At 51.3% G+C, this 23,074-nt stretch overlaps 1 protein-coding gene across 1 annotated transcript in view; it reads right to left on the minus strand.

Moving 5' to 3' along the window:
• The window catches only part of LOC137560838 (thialysine N-epsilon-acetyltransferase-like), a 68,197-nt gene that overhangs the window by 6,359 nt on the left and 38,764 nt on the right, over positions 1 to 23,074 (minus strand). The window contains exon 5 of the mRNA XM_068271973.1: positions 22,073 to 22,174. Coding sequence (XP_068128074.1) covers positions 22,073 to 22,174 — 102 coding nt within the window. The remainder of the gene's footprint in view (positions 1 to 22,072; positions 22,175 to 23,074) is intronic.

Genomic DNA, 23,074 nt, shown 5'->3' on the forward strand with positions numbered 1-23,074 from the left:
AAATCTCAGTTCTGTCTGTTCAGTAAGCCAGCACCTATTCAGTAGGAGACCTTAGGCAAGTCTTCCTAACACTGCTACTGCCTATAGAGTGTGCCCTAGTGGCTGCAGCTCTGGTGCTTTGAGAAAAGCGTGATATAAATGTTGTCTTGTCTAATTTTTCTCTTGCATTGAGCATAAATGGTACATGCTAGGCTAGCTTCAGCTAGAAGTGTTGGTGGTATAATGGATATGTTAGTTACCTACCATACTCTGAGACCTGGGTTCAAATCCCAGTCACGGTATGTAAGCTGGTTTTTGAAATACTGGAACTCCCTGGCAGATGAGACCCTCCTCCCTCGCATTATGGGGCGAATCAAACTTCCGGGAAAGTTCGCCATTGGTAGGTAAACGCGAACCACCGAAGTTCACCTGGAACCGTTCGCCGGCGAACCGTTCGGGACACCTCTAGTAACCACATGGCAGCCCGGCCCCTGCTGTGCTACATGGCTGGCTTCATGGTGGAGGAGGTGAGAGGTCAAAGGGAGGGTGGGTAACCACATGGCAGCCACGCCCCGGCTGTGCTGCATGGATGGCTTCATGTGAGAGTGGAGGAGGTGAGAGGTGAAAGGGAGGGTAGGTAACCACATGGCCGCCCCGCTCCTGCTGTGCTGCATGGCTGGCTTCATGGCAGAGGAGAGGTGAAAGGGAAGGTGGATAACCACATGGCAGCTACGCCCCTGCTGTGCTGCATGGCTGGCTTCATGGCAGAGGAGAGGTGAAAGGGAAGGTGGGTAACCACATGGCAGCTACGCCCCTGCTGTACTGCATGGCTAGCTTCATGGTGGAGGAGGGGAGAAGTGAAAGGGAGGGTGGGTAACCACATGGCAGCCCCGCCCCTGCTGTGCTACATGGCTGGCTTTATGGTGGAGGAGGGGAGAAGTGAAAGGGAGGGTGGGTAATCACAGGCAGCCACAACCCTGCTGTGCTGCATGGCTGGCTTCATGTGAGAGTGGAGGAGGTGAGAAGTGAAAGGGAGGGTGGGTAATCACAGGCAGCCACGCCCCTGCTGTGCTGCATGGCTGGCTTCATGTGAGAGGAGAGGTGAAAAGGAGGGTGGGTAACCCCACGGCAGCTCCGCCCCTACTGTGCTGCATGGCTGGCTTCATGGTGGAGGAGTGGAGAGGTGAAAGGGAGTGTGGGTAACCACATGGCAGACCGCCCCTGCTGTGCTACATGGCTGGCTTCATGGTGGAGGAGGGGAGAGGTGAAAGGGAGTGTGGGTAACCCCATGCCAGCCCCGCCCCTGCTGTGCTACATGGCTGGCTTCATGGTGGAGGAGGGGAGAGGTGAAAGGGAGTGTGGGTAACCCCATGCCAGCCCCGCCCCTGCTGTGCTACATGGCTGGCTTCATGGTGGAGGAGAGGAGAGGTGAATGGGAGGGTGGGTAACCCCATGCCAGCCCCGCCCCTGCTGTGCTGCATGGCTGGCTTTATGGTGGAGGAGGGGAGAGGTGAAAGGGAGTGTGGGTAACCCCATGCCAGCCCCGCCCCTGCTGTGCTACATGGCTGGCTTCTTGTATGGGAGGGAGAGGCTAGCCACATGTGGGGGGGAGGAAGGAAGTGGTAATAGGGAGGTGGGTAAATACATGACAGACAGCATGAAAGGGGCGTGGTGATGGTTTGATGGCTGATGATTTGTCCAGGCAGTTTTTGCATAAGCCAATAAGATCATATGTACAGAATTTGTAGAATGCCTCCACAGCATAGACTCCATGCCCAGCGTTCTGCTTATATGTCCACATCCCACAGAACCCAGTGCAGGGATCTCCTTTAAAGGGAACCTGAAGTGAGAGGGATATGGAGGCTGCCATATTTATTTCCTTTGAAACAATACCAGGCTGGCTTCATGGTGGAGGAGGGGAGAGGTGAAAGGGAAGGTGGGTAACCCATGGCAGCCCCGCCCCTGCTGTGCAGCATGGCTGGCTTCATGGTGGAGGAGGGGAGAGATGGAAGGGAGGGTGGGTAACCCATGGCAGCCCCGCCCCTGCAGTGCTTCATGGCTGGCTTCATGGTGGAGGAGGGGAGAGGGGAAAGGGAAGGTGGGTAACCCATGGCAGCCCCGCCCCTGCTGTGCAGCATGGCTGACTTCATGGTGGAGGAGGGGAGAAATGGAAGGGAGGGTGGGTAACCCCATGGCAGCCCCGCCCCTGCTGTGCTGCATGGTTAACTTCATGGTGGAGGAGGGGAGAGGTGAAAGGGAGGCTGGGTAACCCCATGGAAGCCCCGCCCCTGCTGTGCTGCATGGCTGGCTTCATGGTGGAGGAGGGGAGAGGTGAAAGGGAGGGTTGGTAACCACATGGCAGCCGCGCCCCTGCTGTGCTACATGGCTGGCTTCATGGCGGAGGAGAGGAGAGGTGAAAGGGAGGGTGGGTATCCACATGGAAGTCACGCCCCTGCTATGCTGCATGGCTGGCTTTATGTGAGAGTGGAGGAGGTGAGAGGTGAAAGGGAAGCTACGATTCAATATACAGGACTACTGTCTCAAAGCACGTACAAAATGATTTTAATTACAGCCTTGGCTACATGAAAATCGCACAATATGATTAAAAGAACCCACAACTTTAAAAACAACAGTACCTGGCCAGGATATGCGCGCTTATTCTAAGAGGGACAAGATCAGGTTTTATGGAAGGTGTAATCGCCCAGCCGCAGCCTATATGCAAAAACCACCCTGCTACCTCCATCTATTTGTCCTCAGCCACCACCAGAACACCGCACACACTGTGTGATTGTCCTATTTCCGGCTTCCCATAGCTGGTATGGCTAATAGCTGCAGTACTGTATGGCCATTTGGCTTTCACTGATGATGTATGGCATTAGCGAACAGACAGTCCACATAGTGACATATGCAGACAGGGGGTCACAATAGACAACTGAGCTTCCGCAACATAGCGGTATCTTGTAGCTGTCAGCCTATGTGACTTGCGCACAGTAGTTGGTGAGCTCCGGCTCACAGGGCCCTCCGTTTTCCGCAGTGCACTGGATGTACCAGACTGTCTCTGCTGCTGTATGTTTGTCCACTTTCGTCTGCTGAGGCCTCAGCACGGCTTGTACTTCATTTCATGTCCTATGCCAGGAGCCAGATCAGCGTGTAGCAGCGTTCACATGTGGGGACACCGCGCGAGCACTCCTGCGGTAGCCACGCCCACCAACGCGTTTCGCCCCACCCACGGGGCTTTCTCAAGGTGTTGAGTGGTAGCGGCTCGTTCTCTTCCCTTATTATACCTTTGACTCACAGCTCACGCCCACGCAGCTTAGCGCTGAGGAGACTTGTTGTATAAACTATACATACACTGGAGGAAGGCTGGACTTCAGTGGATAACACATCACTGCCTAAGAATTTCTCCATACTCTGACTCTTGTCAGTAATTTCAGAGAGATTTATTCATTATTATATCAGCCTATGTACATAGATAAAAAACGTATTTTTTTAGACGGTTATTTTGTATTCAGCACACAAGCAGGAAGCAATAGTGACAGGTTTATAGAACTCACTTTCTACATAAACAGCCAATGATTCATAGAAAGTATACTAAATTCAAATCTGTGTTCAGACCTTTCGGGATGAGCGTCCCCAAACGATAGATCCACATCTGCTCAATTCTATACAGTTCTTTTTCTATGTCACCACCACGAAAAGGGATCCGTTGTTTTATAATTCCTTTGAACATCAGGCCATCAGGTTCCCCCCATGATGCTCCATGAAATGTTTCCCTAGTGGACTGTCAAGGTCGCCATTTCGGATATTTCCAATATGATCTCCAATTCGTTTACTCAAACGATTTTTTGTTTTCCATATATACAGAACATTGCAGGGACATTTTATCGCGTACACAACACGTGTTGAATTGCAATTAATATTGGCTCTTATCTCAAACGTTTTTTGAGCCATCAAAGTTCGTAAAGGTTTTACTTCTGTCCACATACCCACAATTGACACATGATCCACAGGGGAACATTCCCTCCCTTCTGGGATATCTATCCAACCATGTTGATGGTTGTGTGGACTGAAATTCTGACCTCACTAAGTGGTCTTTGAGATTCTTCGCCCTACGGGCCGTCATAAACGGTCTTTCACCAACACTTTGTTTAATTTTCTCATCAAGCATTAATATATGCCAATGTTTTTGAAGGATTTTCTGGAAGTCATTCCAATGTGGACCATACCCAGTTACAAACCTTATTAGGTCTTTTTTCTTTCCACAAGAGCTCTTTTTGCTATTTTTTACAGTCAGTAGGGACCCCCTGTCCCTCTCGTTAAGTTTTTCTATTGCTTCATCCAAAATCCGTGAGGGATATCCTCGCATCTTGAACCTTTTTCTCAACTCACAAACTTCCTGATTATAATCACTATCCCTTGAACAGTTGCGCCTTATTCGAGTAAATTGGCCATTTGGAATTGCTTTTTTTTTAGTCGGTGAATGGAAGCTAGAGTAATGAAGCAAAGTATTGCCTGCAGTGGGCTTACGATAAGTGCTCGTCACAAGCCTCCCATCATCCTTTTTAATCAATAAATCCAAAAAAGACAATGCCCCCCTATCACATTGATAGGTTAATCTAATATTTCTTGAGTTGCATTGCAAACCCTCCACAAACAGGGATAGCTGTTCTTCGGTTCCCCGCCAGACAAGGAGCACGTCATCTATGAATCTCAGCCAGAGCACGACATTACTCTGGAAGAGGTCCAGAGGGCACACATCCCGCCGCTCCCACAGGCCCAGATGGAGACAAGCGTAGGCCGGAGCACAGGATGCCCCCATTGACGTGCCCCTGATCTGGCGTTAGAACCGACCATCAAATGCAAAACAATTGTACATGAGGACCAGTTCAAGAGCCTCACATATAAACTGGTTATGTTCCTGAGCCTCCGGGAAGTGCTCATTCAAAAAGAAAGACACAGCTGCTATTCCCACTTCATTCGGAATTGAAGTATAGAGTGATTCCACATCTATACTTGCTATTATATCATCTTCGGACATCTTAACTGTATCTAATACCTGTAAGGCATCACCGATATAGATATCCCAGAAGGGAGGGAATGTTCCCCTGTGGATCATGTGTCAATTGTGGGTATGTGGACAGAAGTAAAACCTTTACGAACTTTGATGGCTCAAAAAACGTTTGCGATAAGAGCCAATATTAATTGTAATTCAACACGTGTTGTGTACGCGATAAAATGTCCCTGCAATGTTCTGTATATAGGGAAAACAAAAAATCGTTTGACTAAACGAATTGGAGATCATATTGGAAATATCCAAAATGGCGACCTTGACAGTCCACTAGGGAAACATTTCATGGAGCATCATGGGGGGAACCTGAAGGCCTGATGTTCAAAGGAATTATAAAACAACGGATCCCTTTTCGTGGTGGTGACATAGAAAAAGAACTGTATAGAATTGAGCAGATGTGGATCTATCGTTTGGGGACGCTCATCCCGAAAGGTCTGAACACAGATTTGAATTTAGTATACTTTCTATGAATCATTGGCTGTTTATGTAGAAAGTGAGTTCTATAAACCTGTCACTATTGCTTCCTGCTTGTGTGCTGGCTACAAAATAACCGTCTAAAAATACGTTTTTTATCTATGTACCTATGCTGATATAATAATGAATAAATCTCTCTGAAATTACTGACAAGAGTCAGAGTATGGTGAAATTCTTAGGCAGTGATGCGTTATCCACTGAAGTCCAGCCTCCCTCCGTTGTATGTATAGTTTATACAACAAGTCTCTTCAGCGCTAAGCTGCGTGGGCGTGAGCTGTGAGTCAAAAGGTATAATAAGGGAGGAAAACGAGCCGCTGCCACTCAACACCTTGAGAAAGCCCCGTGGGCGGGGTGAAACGCGTTGGTGGGCGTGGCTACCACAGGAGTGCTCGCGCGGTGTCCCCACATGTGAACGCTGCTACACGCTGATCTGGCTCCTGGCATAGGACATGAAATGAAGTACAAGCCGTACTGAGGCCTCAGCAGACGAAAGTGGACAAACATACAGCAGCAGAGACAGTCTGGTACATCCAGTGCACTGCGGAGAACGGAGGGCCCTGTGAGCCGGAGCTCACCAACTACTGTGTGCAAGTATCATAGGCTGACAGCTACAAGATACCGCTATGTTGCGGAAGCTCAGTTGTCTATTGTGACCCCCTGTCCGCATATGTCACTATGTGGACTGTCTGTTCGCTAATGCCATACATCATCAGTGAAAGCCAAATGGCCATACAGTACTGCAGCTACTAGCCATACCAGCTATGGGAAGCCGGAAATAGGATAATCACACAGCGTGAGCGGTGTTCTGGTGGTGGCGGAGGACAAATAGATGGTGGTAGCAGGGTGGTTTCTGCATATAGGCTGCGGCTGGGCGATTACACCTTCCATAAAACCTGATCTTGTCCCTCTTAGAATAAGTGCGCATATCCTGGCCAGGTACTGTTGTTTTTAAAGTTGTGGGTTCTTTTAATCATGTTGTGCGATTTTCATGTAGCCAAGGCTGTAATTAAAATGATTTTGTACGTGCTTTGAGACAGTAGTCCTGTATATTGAATCGTAGCCATAATTGAATTAGGCTGCTGGCTCCTTGTTTAACAAGTTAAGCACCAATCAATGTTTAAAGGGGTGGCTCTCCTTATAAATATGTTTGAGGTGAAAAGGAGGGTGGGTAACCCCATGGCAGCCCCACCCCTGCTGTGCTGCATGGCTGGCTTCAGGGTGGAGGAGGGGAGAAGTGAAAGGGAGGGTGGGTAACCCCATGGCAGCCCGCCCCTGCTGTGCTGCATGGCTGGCTTCATGGTGGAGGAGGGGAGAGGTGAAAGGGAGGGTGGGTAACCACATGGCAGCCCCGCCCCTGCTGTACTGCATGGCTGGCATCATGGTGGAGGAGGGGATAGGTGAAAGGGAGGCTGGGTAACCCCATGGAAGCCCCGCCCCTGCTGTGCTGCATGGCTGGCTTCATGGTGGAGGAGGGGAGAAGTGAAAGGGAGGGTGGGTAACCCCATGGCAGCCCGCCCCTGCTGTGCTGCATGGCTGGCTTCATGGTGGAGGAGGGGAGAGGTGAAAGGGAGGGTGGGTAACCACATGGCAGCCCCGCCCCTGCTGTACTGCATGGCTGGCATCATGGTGGAGGAGGGGATAGGTGAAAGGGAGGCTGGGTAACCCCATGGAAGCCCCGCCCCTGCTGTGCTGCATGGCTGGCTTCATGGTGGAGGAGGGGAGAAGTGAAAGGGAGGGTGGGTAACCCCATGGCATCCCGCCCCTGCTGTGCTGCATGGCTGGCTTCATGGTGGAGGAGGGGAGAAGTGAAAGGGAGGGTAGGTAACCCCATGGCATCCCGCCCCTGCTGTGCTGCATGGCTGGCTTCATGGTGGAGGAGGGGAGAGGTGAAAGGGAGGGTGGGTAACCCCATGGCAGCCCGCCCCTGCTGTGCTGCATGGCTGGCTTCATGGTGGAGGAGGGGAGAGGTGAAAGGGAGGCTGGGTAACCCCATGGAAGCCCCGCCCCTGCTGTGCTGCATGGCTGGCTTCATGGTGGAGGAGGGGAGAAGTGAAAGGGAGGGTGGGTAACCACATGGCAGCCCCACCCCTGCTGTTCTGCATGGCTGGCATCATGGTGGAGGAGGAGAGAGGTGAAAAGGAGGCTGGGTAATCCCATGGAAGCCCCGCCCCTGCTGTGCTGCATGGCTGGCTTCATGGTGGAGGAGGGGAGAGGTGAAAGGGAGGGTTGGTAACCACATGGCAGCCACGCCCCTGCTATGCTGCATGGCTGGCTTCATGTGAGAGTGGAGGAGAGGAGAGTTGAAACGGAGGGTGGGTAACCTAATGGAAGCCCCGCCCCTACTGTGCTGCATGGCTGGCTTCATGGTGGAGGAGGGGAGAGGTGAAAAGGAGGCTGGGTAATTCCATGGAAGCCCCGCCCCTGCTGTGCTACATGGTGGAGGAGTGGAGAGGTGAAAGAGAAGGTGGGTAACCACATGGCCGCCCTGCCCCTGCTGTGCTGCATGGCTGGTTTCATGGTGGAGGAGAGGAGAGGTGAAAGGGAGGGTGGATAACCACATGGCAGCCCGCCCCTGCTGTACTGCAAGGCTGGATTCATGGTGGAGGAGGGGGAGAGGTTAAAGGGAGGGTGGGTAACCACATGGCAGCCCGCCCCTGCTGTGCTGCAAGGCTGGATTCATGGTGGAGGAGGGGGAGAGGTTAAAGGGAGGGTGGGTAACCACAGGCAGCCCCGCCCCTGCTGTGCTGCATGGCTGGTTACATGGTGGAGGAGGGGAGAGGTGAAAGGGAGGGTGGGTAACCACATAGTAGCCCGGCCCCTGCTGTGCTGCATGGCTGGCTTCATGGCGGAGGAAAGGTGAAAGGGGTGGTGGGTAACCCCATGGCAGCCCCGCCCCTGCTGTGCTGCATGGCTGGTTTCATGGTGGAGGAGGGGAGAGGTGAAAAGGAGGCTGGGTAATCCCATGGAAGCCCCGCCCCTGCTGTGCTACATGGTGGAGGAGTGGAGAGGTGAAAGAGAAGGTGGGTAACCACATGGCCGCCCCGCCCCTGCTGTGCTGCATGGCTGGTTTCATGGTGGAGGAGGGGAGAGGTGAAAGGGAGGGTGGATAACCACATGGAAGCCCGCCCCTGCTGTGCTGCAAGGCTGGATTCATGGTGGAGGAGGGGAAGAGGTTAAAGGGAGGGTGGGTAACCACATGGCAGCCCGCCCCTGCTGTGCTGCATGGCTGGTTTCATAGTGGAGGAGGGGAGAGGTGAAAGGGAGGGTGGGTAACCGCATGGCAGCCCCGCCCCTGCTGTGCTGCATGGCTGGCTTCATGGCGGAGGAGAGGTGAAAGGGGTGGTGGGTAACCCCATGGCAGCCCCGCCCCTGCTGTGCTGCATGGCTGGTTTCATGGTGGAGGAGGGGAGAGGTGAAAGGGAGGGTGGGTAACCACATGGCAGCCCGCCCCTGCTGTGCTGCATGGCTGGTTTCATGGTGGAGGAGAGGAGAGGTGCAAGAGAGGGTGGGTAACCACATGGCAGCCCGCCCCTGCTGTGGTGCGTGGCTGGCTTCATGGTGGAGGAGGGGAGAAGTGAAAGGGAGGGTGGGTAACCAAATGGCAGCCCCGCCCCTGCTGTGCTGCATGGCTGGTTTCATGGTGGAGGAGCGGAGAGGTGAAAGGGAGGGTGGCTAACCACATGGCAGCCCCGCTCCTGCTGTGCTGCATGGCTGGCTTCATGGTGGAGGAGGGGAGAAGTGAAAGGGATGGCGGGTAACCCCATGGCAGCCCCACCCCTGCTGTGCTGCATGGCTGGCTTCATGTGAGAGGAGAGGTGAAAAGGAGGGTGGGTAACCACATGGAAGCCAAGCCCCTACTGTGCTGCATGGCTGGCTTCATGGTGGAGGAGCGGAGAGGTGAAAGGGAAGGTGGGTAACCACATGGCCGCCCCGCCCCTGCTGTGCTGCATGGCTGGCTTCATGGTGGAGGAGGGGAAAATTGAAAGGGAGGGTGGGTACCCACATGGCAGCCCGCCCCTGCTGTGCTGCATGGCTGGCTTCATGGTGAAGGAGTGGAGAAGTGAAAGGGAGGGTGGGTAACCACATGGAAGCCCGCCCCTGCTGTGCTACATGGCTGGCTTCATGGCGGAGGAGAGGAGAGGTGAAAGGGAGGGTGGGTAACCACATGGAAAGCCGCCCCTGCTGTGCTGCATGGCTGGCTTCATGGTGGAGGAGGGGAGAAGTAAAAGGGAGGGTGGGTAACCACATGGAAGCCCTGCGCCTGCTGTGCTACATGGCTGGCTTCATGGCGGAGGAGAGGAGAGGTGAAAGGGAGGGTGGGTAACCACATGGAAACCCGCCCCTGCTGTGCTGCATGGCTGGCTTCATGGTGAAGGAGTGAAGAAGTGAAAGGGAGGGTGGGTAACCACATGGAAGCCCGCCCCTGCTGTGCTGCATGGCTGGCTTCATGGCGGAGGAGAGGAGAGGAGAGGTGAAAGGGAGGGTGGGTAACCACATGGAAACCCGCCCCTGCTGTGCTGCATGGCTGGCTTCATGGTGGAGGAGGGGAGAAGTAAAAGGGAGGGTGGGTAACCACATGGCAGCCGTGCCCCTGCTGTGCTACATGGCTTGCTTCCTGTATGGAAAACAAAAGTTTGCTTTCCTAAAACAGAAAGAATTTGCGATAATTCAGGTTGGAGTGAGCTTGAGATGTCTCCCAGAGCATCACTGCTGAATATATGCAAATTAACGGGAGAGGCTAGCCACATGGGGTGGGGGGGGGGGAAGGGAGTGGTAATAGGGAGGTGGGTAAATACATGACAGACAGCATGAAAAGTTTGTTACTTTCAGAAAAGGACTTATATAGCTAGTGCAATCTCAAAAATGCAGAAAAAAGTGCTTTATGAAAAAACTTTATTGACACATGTAGGAAAAAGGTATATCAAAAATGGTATAAAAACAAGGTTCTTCAGTTTCAAATAGTAAATCTTCATATGATCAATAAAACATCACTTGACGAAGTAGAAAACAAGAGCATAATCTGGTTTGGCTTAATAAATGGTTGTAGCTTTACGGGTATTTTATTTCAAGGCAACGACACATGTTCGTTTCGGGCTTTTATGTAAATTTGTATGCGCCCTTCATCAGGCCGTGATACCCAGCTCTACAAATAAGAACAATAAACAACAAAGAAAAAATTATTAAAATCACAAGATACATTTCCTCAAACAAAAATGACAAAGGTAGTCCCAGAGAAAGAGCCCACAACCAAGCAGGGTTTATGGCATATGCACCAGGTTCAATCTAAGAACCTACACACCTGAAAACCCGGAATAATATACACACCTAGAAATAGAATTCGTGGTATATACACGGGGCTCAATCCAAGAGCCACCGTCCCTAAAGAATGTGTCAAGATGAAGATTAAATCAGCAAAAAGAATAGACACCAAGGAAAAAGTTCTCCAAATAACCGAAGAGGAGACATGTTGTGAAGACTAGTGAATACCAGTCCCCACATTCACAATCTAGTCTCCGGAGAAGGAAAAAACAGTATACATAACATACAGAAGATTATTAGACTAAGAGTCATAGCAAAGGAGAGATCTGCAAACCTGTGTGGCTCAACCAGAAAAAGACCAAATAGGATCAAGAACCAAATGATGGGAGGCGTCTGAGCTCACCAGACGCACAGAATGACCTGAAATGAAAAATTGATATACATATAAAAAAAGGCCTAACCCAACGTCTCATGGTGCCCAAACATGTGACATACAATAGACCTCCTGCAAATAAACTAAAAATCCCCCATTATGATGATAGCAATGTTGCCATACCACAACATATATGGCCAAACTCAACTGCCTCAAAATGGTACCTAGCACATAGGTGCATATATATATAGTGTCCCCTACAATGCATGTGTCTCACTAACATACTGCAAATATATGTCCACATACATAAGAGCCTATACAACACCCATACCTGACTGAGGTGATAACACACATATATATATATATATATATATATAGAGAATACAGTCCCCTACAATATATTACAGCCTACAGCAGATCGTATGATTGGCTTCATAGTAAAAACAAGGCTCTCCACAAAAATACAAACGGTAACATAAATAGAGATGTCGCGAACCTCCGATTTTCGGTTCGGGAACTGCCGCGGAAGGTTCGATTCACAGGAACTTCCGCGAACTGCAATAGACTTCAATGGGGAGGCGAACTTTGAAAACTAGAAACATTTCTGCTGGCCAGAAAAGTGATAGAAAAGATGTTTCAAGGTGTCTAACACCTGAGATCTATCAGTGACTACAAGAGGGGAATTTTTTTTTTCAAAAATACCTTCTAGTTTTTGAGAAAATCAATTTTAAAGTAACTCCTTCTGACCATGGGAAAATTAAGCGCCCGCCGACTTTAGCAGTTAATAGCAAAGCCGCTTTAAAAGCTAGAAACACCAAACTTGCACAAAATGTTAAGGAGAACAGTGGGAATAAGAGGAAAAAACATTTTTTCAAAAAGATATTATAGTTTTTGAGAAAATCAATTTTAAAGTTTCAATGTAAATGACCGTTGGAAGATATACCCCCACCGACTTTAACGGTTAATAGCAAAGCCCCTTTCAAAGCTAGCAACACCAAAATTACTGGGAATGTTAAGAAGAACAGTGGAAACAAGAGGAAAAAACTGTTAAAAAAGACCTTATAGTTTTTGAGAAAATCGATTTTAAAGTTAAAAAAAGAGTCGATTCATAAAAAACAACCGTTTCATTTAAAAGATCCGGCTCATTCAGTTAGTATAGCAGAGAATGCGTCCTCGGAAGGACGTGAAGCTGCTGGCTCCTGCTGCTGTCTCTCCCCACCTGCCTGCACCTGTCAACCCCCACCCCATGGGTGCACTGGGTGCCAGCCTAGGTGGGGGTTGTGCACTGGGTGCACTGGGTGCCAGCCTAGGTGGGGGTTGTGCACTGGGTGCCAGCCTAGGTGGGGGTTGACAGGTGCAGGCAGGTGGGGAGAGACAGCGGGAGCTAGCAGCTATGTGTCCAAAAGAACGCATTCTCTGCTATGTGGGTGGGGCGCTTCCGAGATCTTCAATCAACTTAATAGAAGATCGCAACATAAGAGGATACAGTTCGTTGGATCAATTACTGAGGATATTGGCGTGGGAAATTTTTTTTAAAGGTGCAGATAAGTATTTCTGGTTAATTAAGAAAATTAAAGCACTTTTTTTGTGGTTGTGTTTTTATTTCATTTAACCCTTTGTGGAAATGGGTAAGGGGTACTTTGTACCCTTATACTCATTTCTCCTGGGAGGGGGTGGGCATCTGGGGTCCCCTTCTTAAAGGGGACTCCCAGATGCCACCATGAACCCCCCCCAGGGAGTCGTCGCCCCCACCTCCTCCTGGGGCACCAGAGGTGGGGAAGAGCCCCATTACCATGGATTGGACAAGGGCTCTGGGGGGGGGGGGAAGGCTTGGCTGCCCCTCCCCCCCCCCCCCCGGAGCCCCCCATACCATGGACCATGCGGGCTGGTTTAGCTCAGGGTGCGAAGCCCCAGTCGGTCGGGGCTCTGCATTCTGGCTATCCCAGCCTGCATGGGGGACAAGGGGTTACAGAGGCTCGGGAGGGGGGACCCCACGTCATTTTTTTTTTCAGATTTCCCACACTCAGCACATAAAAGTAATAATAATAAAAAAAAGAAATATATATATTTTTTTAAAGGACTTACGAGGCCACAAGTATGAAAAAGTTAAATACCATTTCATAATCCAAATGCATGGAGGACACCATCTGCGCCCTCATGTTCATTCCGCCATGGCACCCGCAGTAATACTGGCCCCTCCAAACGGGTCGGGATCTCATTTCCCCCTCAATATGGCCGAGACAGATTGCCGCAGCTGTGCAGTCCGCATACATGCGATTGCGGCTTGCGCAGCTCTAGGGCCTCCTCCCGATGCGTCCGATGTATGCACGCATATTGATGACGCAGCAGGAGGAGGCCCTAGAGCTGCGCAGCCACAACCTAGAGCTATGCAGACGCAATCGTGTCTATGCGGACTGCGCAGCCGCGGCAATCTGTGGCGGCCATATTGAGTGGAGAATGAGAATCCGACCCGTTCGGAGGGGTCGGGAGTCGGGACCCGACCGGGGCCGGTATTACTGCGGGAGCCATGGGGGAATGAACGGGAGGGCGCGGATGGCGTCCTCCATGGATCTGGATTATGAAAAGGTATTTAACTTTTTTCACATTTGTGGCCTCGGAAGTCCTTTAAATATTGTTTCCTGCTATCTTTTACATATCCTGCAAATTTGGTGTTGCTAGGATGTAAGGGGCCTTTGCTATTAACTGCTAAATTCGGCTGGTGATGATGATAACCAACCAGAATTATAGGGGTGCAAAAGTGCTGAATTCTGCTAAGGCTTCCATTAGGCTCCCTATTTCACTTTCCAAAATCTCACATCTTTTCAAAGGGTGATGGCTCAGCAGTGGCAAATTTTCTAGCATTGTAGGAACACTTAGGGGGATCATGACTGGTGAGTTTCGGGCCCCTAGGCCAAAGAGGTCATAGCCTAGGGCAGGGGTGCCCACACTTTTTCGGCTCGCAAACTACTTTAAAATTTGCCAAGCCCAGGAGATCTACCAACATTTAGATAGCTAGGTATACGTGCCTTCAGTATAGGTAGATAGGTATAGGGACCTTCAGTATAGTTAGCCAGGTATAGTGTAGTTAGGTGTAGGAGCCTTCTGCCACTGCTGAGCAATTGCCCTTTGAAATGGTGTGAGATTTTGGAAAGTGAAATAGGGAGCCAATGAAAGCCTATGGGGGATTTTACTACTTTTGGACCCCTGTAACTCTGGTTTGCAGAGAAGTAGGGAACCCATCTTTGGAGCCCAAGTCTAACAATATGCCTTCTAATGGAAGCCTATGGCAGAATTCAGCACTTTTGCACCCCTATAACTCTGGTTGGTTATCATCACCCACCGACTTTAGCAGTTAATAGCAAAGGCCCCTTACATCCTAGCAACACCAAATTTGCAGGATATGTTAAAAAGATAGCAGGAAACAATATTTAACGGACTTCCGAGGCCACAAAATCTACATAATCCAGATCCATGAAGGACACCATCCGCACCCTCCTGTTCATTCCCCCATGGCTCCCGCAGTAATACCGGCTCGGGTCGGGCCCCGACACCTCCAAACGGGTTGGGTTCTAATTCCCTCCTAAATATGGCCGCCACAAATTGCCACGGCTGCGCAGTCCGCACAGACGCAATTGCGGCTGCGCAGCTCTAGGCCCTCCTCTCGCCGCATCATCAATATGCGTGCATACATCGGACGCATCGGGAGGAGGTCCTAGAGCTGCGCAGCCGCAATCGCGTCTATGCAGACTGCGCAGTCGCGGCAATCTGTGGCGGCCATATTGAGGGGAATGAGTTGAGAACCCGACCCATTCAGAGGGGTCAGAACTCGACCAGGGCCATTATTAGTGCTGGAACCATGGTGGAATGAACGGAGCGTGCGGATGGCGTCCTCAATGGATATGGATTATGAAAAGGTATTTAACTTTTTTTCACATTTGTGGCCTCGGAAGTCCTTTAAAAAATGTTTTTATTTTTTTTATTTGCTTTGTGTGGGAAATCTGAAAAAAAAATGGCGTGGGGTCCCCCCCTCCCGAGCCTCTGTAACCCCTTGTCCCCATGCAGGGAGACTGGGGCTTCGCACCCTGAGCTATACCAGCCCGCATGGTCAATGGTATGGGGGGCTCCGGGGGGGGGGGGGGGGGGGGGAGGGGCGGCCAAGCCTTCCCTCCTCCCCCCGGAGCCCTTGTTCAATCCATGGACAAGGGGCTCTTCCCCACCTCCGGTGCCCCAGGAGGAGGTGGGGGCGACGACTCCCGGGGGGGGGGGTTCATGGTGGCATCTGGGAGTCCTCTTTAAGAAGGGGACCCCAGATACCCACCCCCCTCCAGAAGAAATGAGTATAGGGGTACAAAGTACCCCTTACCCATTTCCACAAAGGGTTAAATGAAATAAAAACACAACCATGAGAAAAGTATTTTATTATTCTAAATTAACCATAAATACTTACCTGTACCTTTAAAAAAGTTTTCCCACGCCAATATCCACGGTAAACGATCCAACGAACTGTATCCTCTTATGTTGCGATCTTCAATTAAGTTGATTGAAGATCTCCGACGCCTCCCACATAGCAGAGAATGCCTCCTTTTGGACGCATAGCTGCCGGCTCCTGCTGTCTCTCCCCACCTCCTCACCTGTCACTCTCACCTAGCCTGGCACCCATGGGTGCGCTGGGTGCCAGGCTAGGTGAGGGTGACAGGTGCAGGCAGGTGGGGAAAGACAGCAGCGAGCCGGCAGCTTCACGTCCTGCTAAGGACGCATTCTCTGCTATACTAATGGTTCTTGAATCATCCGGGTTTTTTTAATGAATCGGTTCTTTTTTTATGAATCGGCTCATTTTACTTTGAAACTTTCAAAATGATTTTCTCAAAAACTGTAAGGTCTTTTTGAAAAAAAATTGTTTCCTCTTGTTTCCACTATTCCACTTAACATTCCCAACAATGTTGGTGTTTTTACTATGTAAGGGGGCTTTGCTATTAACCGCTAAAGTCAGTGTCCATTAAAGTCTATGGGCGAACAGAACTTTGAAAAAAGTTCCCGGTGGTTTTGGAACCACCAAAGTTCGCCTGGAACCGTTCACTACATCTCTAAACATAAAGATAATCCCATATACAGATAATGTATATTGGGGGCAAATATAGGTGTTTCAAATTAATGCAAAAAGAGCTTCTTCGCTAGCACAAAGAAAACGTAAATAATATGTCAGATATAAAACAAAGCTTACCTTCCCAACGGCGATAGAAAGACGCTGCTAAGTGGGAACCCAGCTAAGAATGGCGTCTAGCGTCATTTAAATATCCCACCAAGCATAGCTGCCAAAAGGTCATCCAATCTGGGAGCAGACGTTAAAATCAACAAAGGGACACTCCACAGGAGGTAAAAATCCCCTGAATAAGGATTACTTCAAAAGAGACAATCCTCCTGGATACACAGATACCATACACCCCAGGTGTCCTAAACCATAAAAGGGGCAACTAATATGATGTAAACTATGTCACATGCCAAGACACTATGTCTAAAGAGAAAAGTACCAGATTTCCAGACATTGGTATAAGCCACACAGCAGCAGTAATAGTCGTCAGCCAATAGAAAGGCTCCCAAGGTGTCCCTTTTAAAGGAGAAAACTAAAAAAAAAAAGGAAACCGTAAAGAAGAATTTTTAATACTCAGATGGACAATGGACCTCAGGATTACCTACTGTGGTCTATACTCAATATTGAGTCCAGCTGGAATCAGTGTCTGTAAGAATCTGATCCAGCGGGCCTCTTTAAGAGAGCTCCAGAGCTGGGCAGGGATAAGGGACAGGAGCACATGACCTGGACGGGCGAAGGGTGACCCCAGGCATTTTTGATAGGTTAACTGGGGTCAAGGTGACAAACAAAGGCGGGCAGAAATCTGCTAGCCTTTGTTAATTACAATTGGGAGAACAAAGGGACTTCCTTTCACCTCAGGAGAACAACAGAGCAACATCATCAGCAGCAGCATCAGCAGCAGCAAAAGGCCCAAGGGCAGGCAGACACACACGCATCCCGCACAGATACAGTAGGTCTCTATCTTATCTGGGGTGATATTAACTGGGTCCAGAGGTGGACACTGCAACCTCGGAGTCATAATTATGGAGGCTGCAGCACTGGCCGAGTTGCTAGAGAGGGTCAAGAGGCAGGCCGAGTCCGGGGGCATGGGGTGGATAGTGGGCCAGATGGGGTACCTTGATTCCCAGGAACTGCAGGCCCCACACTTACCTCAAGTCAGAAGTCGCAGGGCTCCCTCCCGATTCAGCCCATCTGGCTCCCCGGTTAGTAGAAGGACCGTTAATGCACAGGGCAGTCAGGCCCAGAGTCCTCGGTCCCAGCAACCCATCCCCGCAGTTTCTGCCATCCCCTCCAGCCCGCCTTTGCCTGCACCGGTTCCAAAAAAGGGGGGCAACAGGCCAAATAAGAAGGGTGTACCGGGCAGAAAAAATGTAATTGTCACTTCATCCGCCAGCCACCGCCCGTCCGATCAGCAAGGGGGGGCAGGCCCGGCGGCGGCCGGTGGCAGCAACGGCAATCCCCAATGCGGATGCGTACTTCCCCCGGGACTCGTCCCCCCCGGCCCCGTTGGATCTACCTCCCGGAGCCCGCAAGCCATCTGCGCGCCGCGGCAGGCCCCAAAAGTATGGCGCATCACGGGCTCCGCCTCCCGAAGCCCGAGCACTATCTCCGCCTCCCGTAGCCAGCACAGGTCGTGGCAGGCCCCCAAAAAATGACGCATCGGTAGCCCCGCCTACCGGAGCCCGCGCATCATCTGCGCGTCACAGCAGGCGCCAGCAAAATGGCGCTCTTCACGAAGCGGCCCGGCCGCAGCTCAGGGTCCTTTCCCACCTTGAACGCGGATGCTTATCTGATATTCACTAGTCTTTACAACATGTCTCCTCTTCGGTTATTTGGAGAACTTTTTCCTTGGTGTCTATTCTTTTTGCTGATTTAATCTTCATCTTGACACATTCTTTAGGGATGGTGGTTCTTGGATTGAACCCAGTGTATATACCACAAATTCTATTTCTAGGTGTGTATATTATTCAGGGTTTTCAGGTGTGTAGGTTCTTAGATTGAACCTGGTGCATATGCCATAAACCCTGCTTGGTTGTGGACTCTTTCTCTGGGACTACCTTTGTCATTTTTGTTTGAGGAAATGTATCTTGTGATTTTAATATTTTTTTCTTTGTTGTTCATTGTTCCTATTTGTAGAGCTGGGTATCACGGCCTGATGTACTCCGTGAGATTATCCGTGAGATTATCCTGCAGGATACGGGGGCAGATAGTGTTAAAGGCCGAGCTGAAGTCCAGGAGAAGGATTCTAGTATATGAGTTCGGCCTGTCTAGGTGGTCAGTGATAAACTCCAGGCAGATGTTGATAGCATCGTCCATGGACCTGTTTGCTCTGTATGCAAACTGGAGAGGGTCCTGCCGGTCTAGAGTAGTGTTCTTGAGCAGAGACAGGACCACTTTTTCAAAGGTCTTCATGACAACTGATGTTAGGGCCACGGGCCTGAAGTTGTTTAGGTCTGAAACCCCTTGCTTTTTCAGGATAGGAATGATGATGGATTCCTTGAAGCATGTAGAGACCTTCCCTTTGCTGAGGGGCCTGACATAGATAGAGGTGAGGACAGGGGCCAGCTGCCGTGAGCAGGTCTTCAGACATCCTGGTGACACGCCATCAGGACCAGATGCTTTCCTGGCATACAAGGAAGACAGGAGGCGAAGAACGTTGGTCTCGGATACTGTCGGGGGAGGACATGTGCTCGAGCTAGGTTCAGTGCTCCTAGAGGCGGGGGGGGAGGGCGGAAGGAGTTGACTGCCCCCCAGGGGTCGCTGGGACCTCAAACCTGCAATAAAAGTCCTCGGCTAGCTCGGAGCAAGGAGTAGCCTGTTGGGGTGTGGGCTTATAGTTAGTGGCAGCCTTTAGGCCCTTCCAGATGGTCCAAGGGTCCTTTGAGCAGATATTGCTCTGAATCTTTTCAGCATATGACCGTTTTGCAGCACGCAGTTCCCTGTTGAGAGAGTTCCTTGCCGACCTGAAGTCCTCCAAGGAACCAGACTTATGAGCGGCTTCCTTGCGCTTCCACAGTTGACGCAGCTTGTTTGAGAACCACGGTTTGTCGTTAGGGTAAATCTTAAAGGACTTCGTGGGCACACAGGATTCCTTACAAAAGCTGATATAGGATTAGACAGTATCGGCCCACTCATCAAGTTTGGGTGATTCCAGCACCTTCTAGTCCGTGCAGTCAAAGCATGCCTGGAGTTGGAGCTTGGCTTCATCAGACCATACTTTAGTGGACCTCAGGACTGGTTTCGCTGACTCCAAGCACCTTCTGTAGGTAGGAAACAGATGGATGAGGCAGTGGCCAGAGGAACCAAGGGCTGCCCATGAGACAGCCTTGTAGGCATCCTTTAGAGGTGTATAACAGTGGTCAAGAGTGCTACCATTCCTGGTGGGGCAGTCCACGTGCTGGTGGTAGCGTGGGAGCTCATGCCGGAGGTTTGCTTTGTTGAAGTCGTCCATGATGATAAACAGAGAGTCTGGTAGGGATGTCTCCCACTGTGTGATGGTGTCGCTGAGGTCACGCTGAGCAGATTTGACATCAGCGTCAGGTGGAATGTACACCCCTGTGAGGACGTAGGAGGTGAACTCTCTGGGCGAGTATGCAGGCTTGCAGTTAATGAGTAATAGTTCGAGGTTGAGGGTGCACATTCTGACTAGTACTGACAAGCTTGGGCTCCATGCGGAGCTGACATAGAAACAGATTTCCCCACCTTTCTTTTTTCCAGAGAGGGTGGGATCACGATCCGCACGTATAATGTTGAAGCCCAGGAGGAGCAGGGCGTTGTCTGGGATGTCCTCCTGCAGCCACGTTTCCGTGAAGCAGATGACTGGGGTGTTATTGCCGAGCACCCTCTTGTTACTGAGAAGGCGAAGTTCATCCAACTTGTTAGGGAGGGAGCGTACATTTGCCAGGAGGGCCGAAGGAATGGCTGAGCACAGACCCCTTTTCCGCAACCTCACAAGGGCCCCCGCGTGACAACCCCTACGCCGCTGACCTGAACAGGCCAGTGGGTCAGGGCTGATGATATTTTGGATATGGCTCCAGATGGAATTGTAAAGGAGACCACCGTCCGGGAGGAAAGAGTTGCAGGATTCTCAGAGGAAGAGCTGCGTCCTGGTGTAGGCAGTGCGGGACATGAGGGGAGATGAAGGGGGGTACTGAGCGGCCATTCTGATAGGAGAGGCAGCCCCCTGTGGTGCGCCGTAGAGATCGGTGTGGGCCCAGACAGTCAGGGGGGGGGGGGCAGCAGGCAGGCAATGGTCACCCTCGCAGAGGCAGATCACAACAGTCCATCAGTGGAGACCATATGCCCCGTGCAGGAGCATCAACAGAGTCCATATACCCCGAACGGGAACAGGTCAGCACAGTCCATATGCCCTGTGCGAAGTGGGTAGACAACAGTCCATATGCCCTGTACAGAACAGATCACCACGGCCCAACAGCAGCACCACACCAGAACAGATCAACACAGTCCACGTGACCCATACCGGAACAGCAGCAGATTAGTTCTAGCCCCAACACAGGAAAGCATATCAGGTAGTTCATATGTCCCAGTGCAGGGGAAAATTGCTGTGACAGTCCCCAGACATATGGGCCCCCCCACTACAGCATAAGACCTGTGCAGCAGCACAGCTGATATCACAGTGCAGGGAGCAGCTGGGCAGAGGCAGCAGGGAGCAGCAGGGCAGAGCCCTGGGGCTGTGGGCAGGAGTCCTTATGTCCCCAGTGAGGTGCTAGTTGAGGAGGATGTGGCGGAGCAGGTAGGAAGCCATGGTCCTCGAGTGATAGTGGCCAACTAGTCTCCCACGAAGTGAGTATCCGGATGGCAGGAGCTGGCTCACAGAGGGTTGGACCAGGAAGCAGGGCTGCCGCGATGATAGACCAGGACGGGGCCTCTCCACGTGGTGAGCACATGGAGGACCCGGCAGCTGCAGAGTGTCGGGGGACAGCGGGGCTCTGTGGGGGTGCAGGCAAAGGCAACACGTGGCTGGATACTGCAGCAGCTGATGGACCGGGCGCAGGCGGTGAGAGGTAGGCTGCGGAGAGTGCAGGAGCCTTCCTTGTAGGACCCGGTGCAGCTCTTCCAGGTGGGTGGCCTAGACGAGCGGAGAGGAAACAGCGGCAGTCCGGCGGTGAAGTGGCGCTCCCACAGAAGACTCCCGAGGGAGCAGCAGATGGCAGACAGCGGAGTCACTTCCCTCCGTGGATGGCCAGGGGGGCTTGATGGTGCGCGAGAACTGAATAGCAGGTCCACTAGCACCAGCGGTGTCGGCGTCAGAGACGGTGAGGCCACCCAGGTGCTGAGCACATGGGCATGTAGTTCGGCGTCAGTGGAGAGCAAGTTGTCGGTGCAGGGGGGGGGGGGGGGGGGGGACGGCAGCCCCCGCTAGACGGGCCGGCAGCTCAGGCAGGTTAATTATCTGTAGGATCTTCCAGGAGCAGTAGTGGCGGAGCAATGGGTCCTCCGTGTTCCACAGCCGATCGGGGCACAGGACTTCTATGGGCGCGAAAATCCTTCTGCCTAATTCTGGAGGTAGGTTTAAGAACTACTACTACTAAAACTACCACTAGACTGCCAAACTAAAAATACTACTAAACTACTAAAAACGAAAGCTAAAACTACTATAAAGAAAGAGAAAAGCAGGAGCCTTGTGCCGAGGCAGCCATTGATGGCGCTGCGTCTTCATGTCGCCTTGCGGGGACAAACCCGCCGATCGTGACAGGATGCGGAGAATCGCCGCAGGAAGCCTGGCACCGCCCCCAAACATGATGACACAGAACGGAAGGGCAGAGGACGCCGCCAAGTGTCCGTGTGATCCAGCCCTAAGGCCACCTACCTCTGTACTGTGGAGACACGTACAGGTCCTCCAGGTGGAGGGTGCGTCCCGTCCAGCTGCTGTAGCTGTTGGCAAACAGAGCGTATCCAGCAAAAGGAACACCTGTGAGGGTGACAAACAATGAGGAGGGTCAGTGCTCATTACTGTAGCTGCAAAGTTCACACATAAATACGTAGACTCTGGGCTCGATTCACAAAGCGGTGCTAACCCAGTTATCACGCCTAAAAGACTTTAGGCGTGATAACCTTTGCACCACTGAGTTATCACCGATTTTTGCTCTAACTCGCGCGAAGTTTCCGTGCGTACGCGCGTGCGCAAAGTCCCATAGGGCTTAATGGGAGCTTCGCGCGAAGCGGGGACGCTGCGCGCGCGCGTGCGCTGTTGCGCGCGCAAAACTTTGCGCGCGGAAAATTCGCGCGAGTTGCTTCTTATCATGCCTAAAGTGAGTTTAGGCGTGATAAGGGGCTTTTCACTGGCGTGCAAACACTTTGCACCACTTTGTGAATCAAGCCCTCTGTGTTTTCCTGACCTTCACCGCAGAGGGATCAGGCTAACAGGAAACCCTCCCCACTACCCGCCCAGCTAATAGATTTGACCAATCAGCACAAGTCAGGAGCATTGTTCTCACCACTCCCCCAGCCCCCCTCGTCACGTACTATTATTATTTAGTATTTGCATATCACTAATATCTTCCACAGTACTTTACAGAGGACATATAGCCTTATCACCTAGCTGTCCTCGGAGCAGTGCCAGATTACTGACCAGGAAACCAAATTAATTGATTGGGTCTGCAGGAGATCAATGGGGGCCCATAAAGATTTATTGCCTCTCTTCCTTTAGTAACTATCAGTTTATAAAAAAACAAAATCTCTGCAGCAATAGAGATAAGAAATTATAAATGTATAGTAATAATAATAGTATGTAACTGATGTGAGGACATTAGAGTGTAAGCTCCTCTGGTGCAGAGACTGATGTAAATTGATCAGTGATCTCTGTGCAGCG

Source organism: Hyperolius riggenbachi, chromosome 3 (assembly GCF_040937935.1).
Source record: "Hyperolius riggenbachi isolate aHypRig1 chromosome 3, aHypRig1.pri, whole genome shotgun sequence".
Lineage (NCBI taxonomy): Eukaryota > Metazoa > Chordata > Amphibia > Anura > Hyperoliidae > Hyperolius > Hyperolius riggenbachi.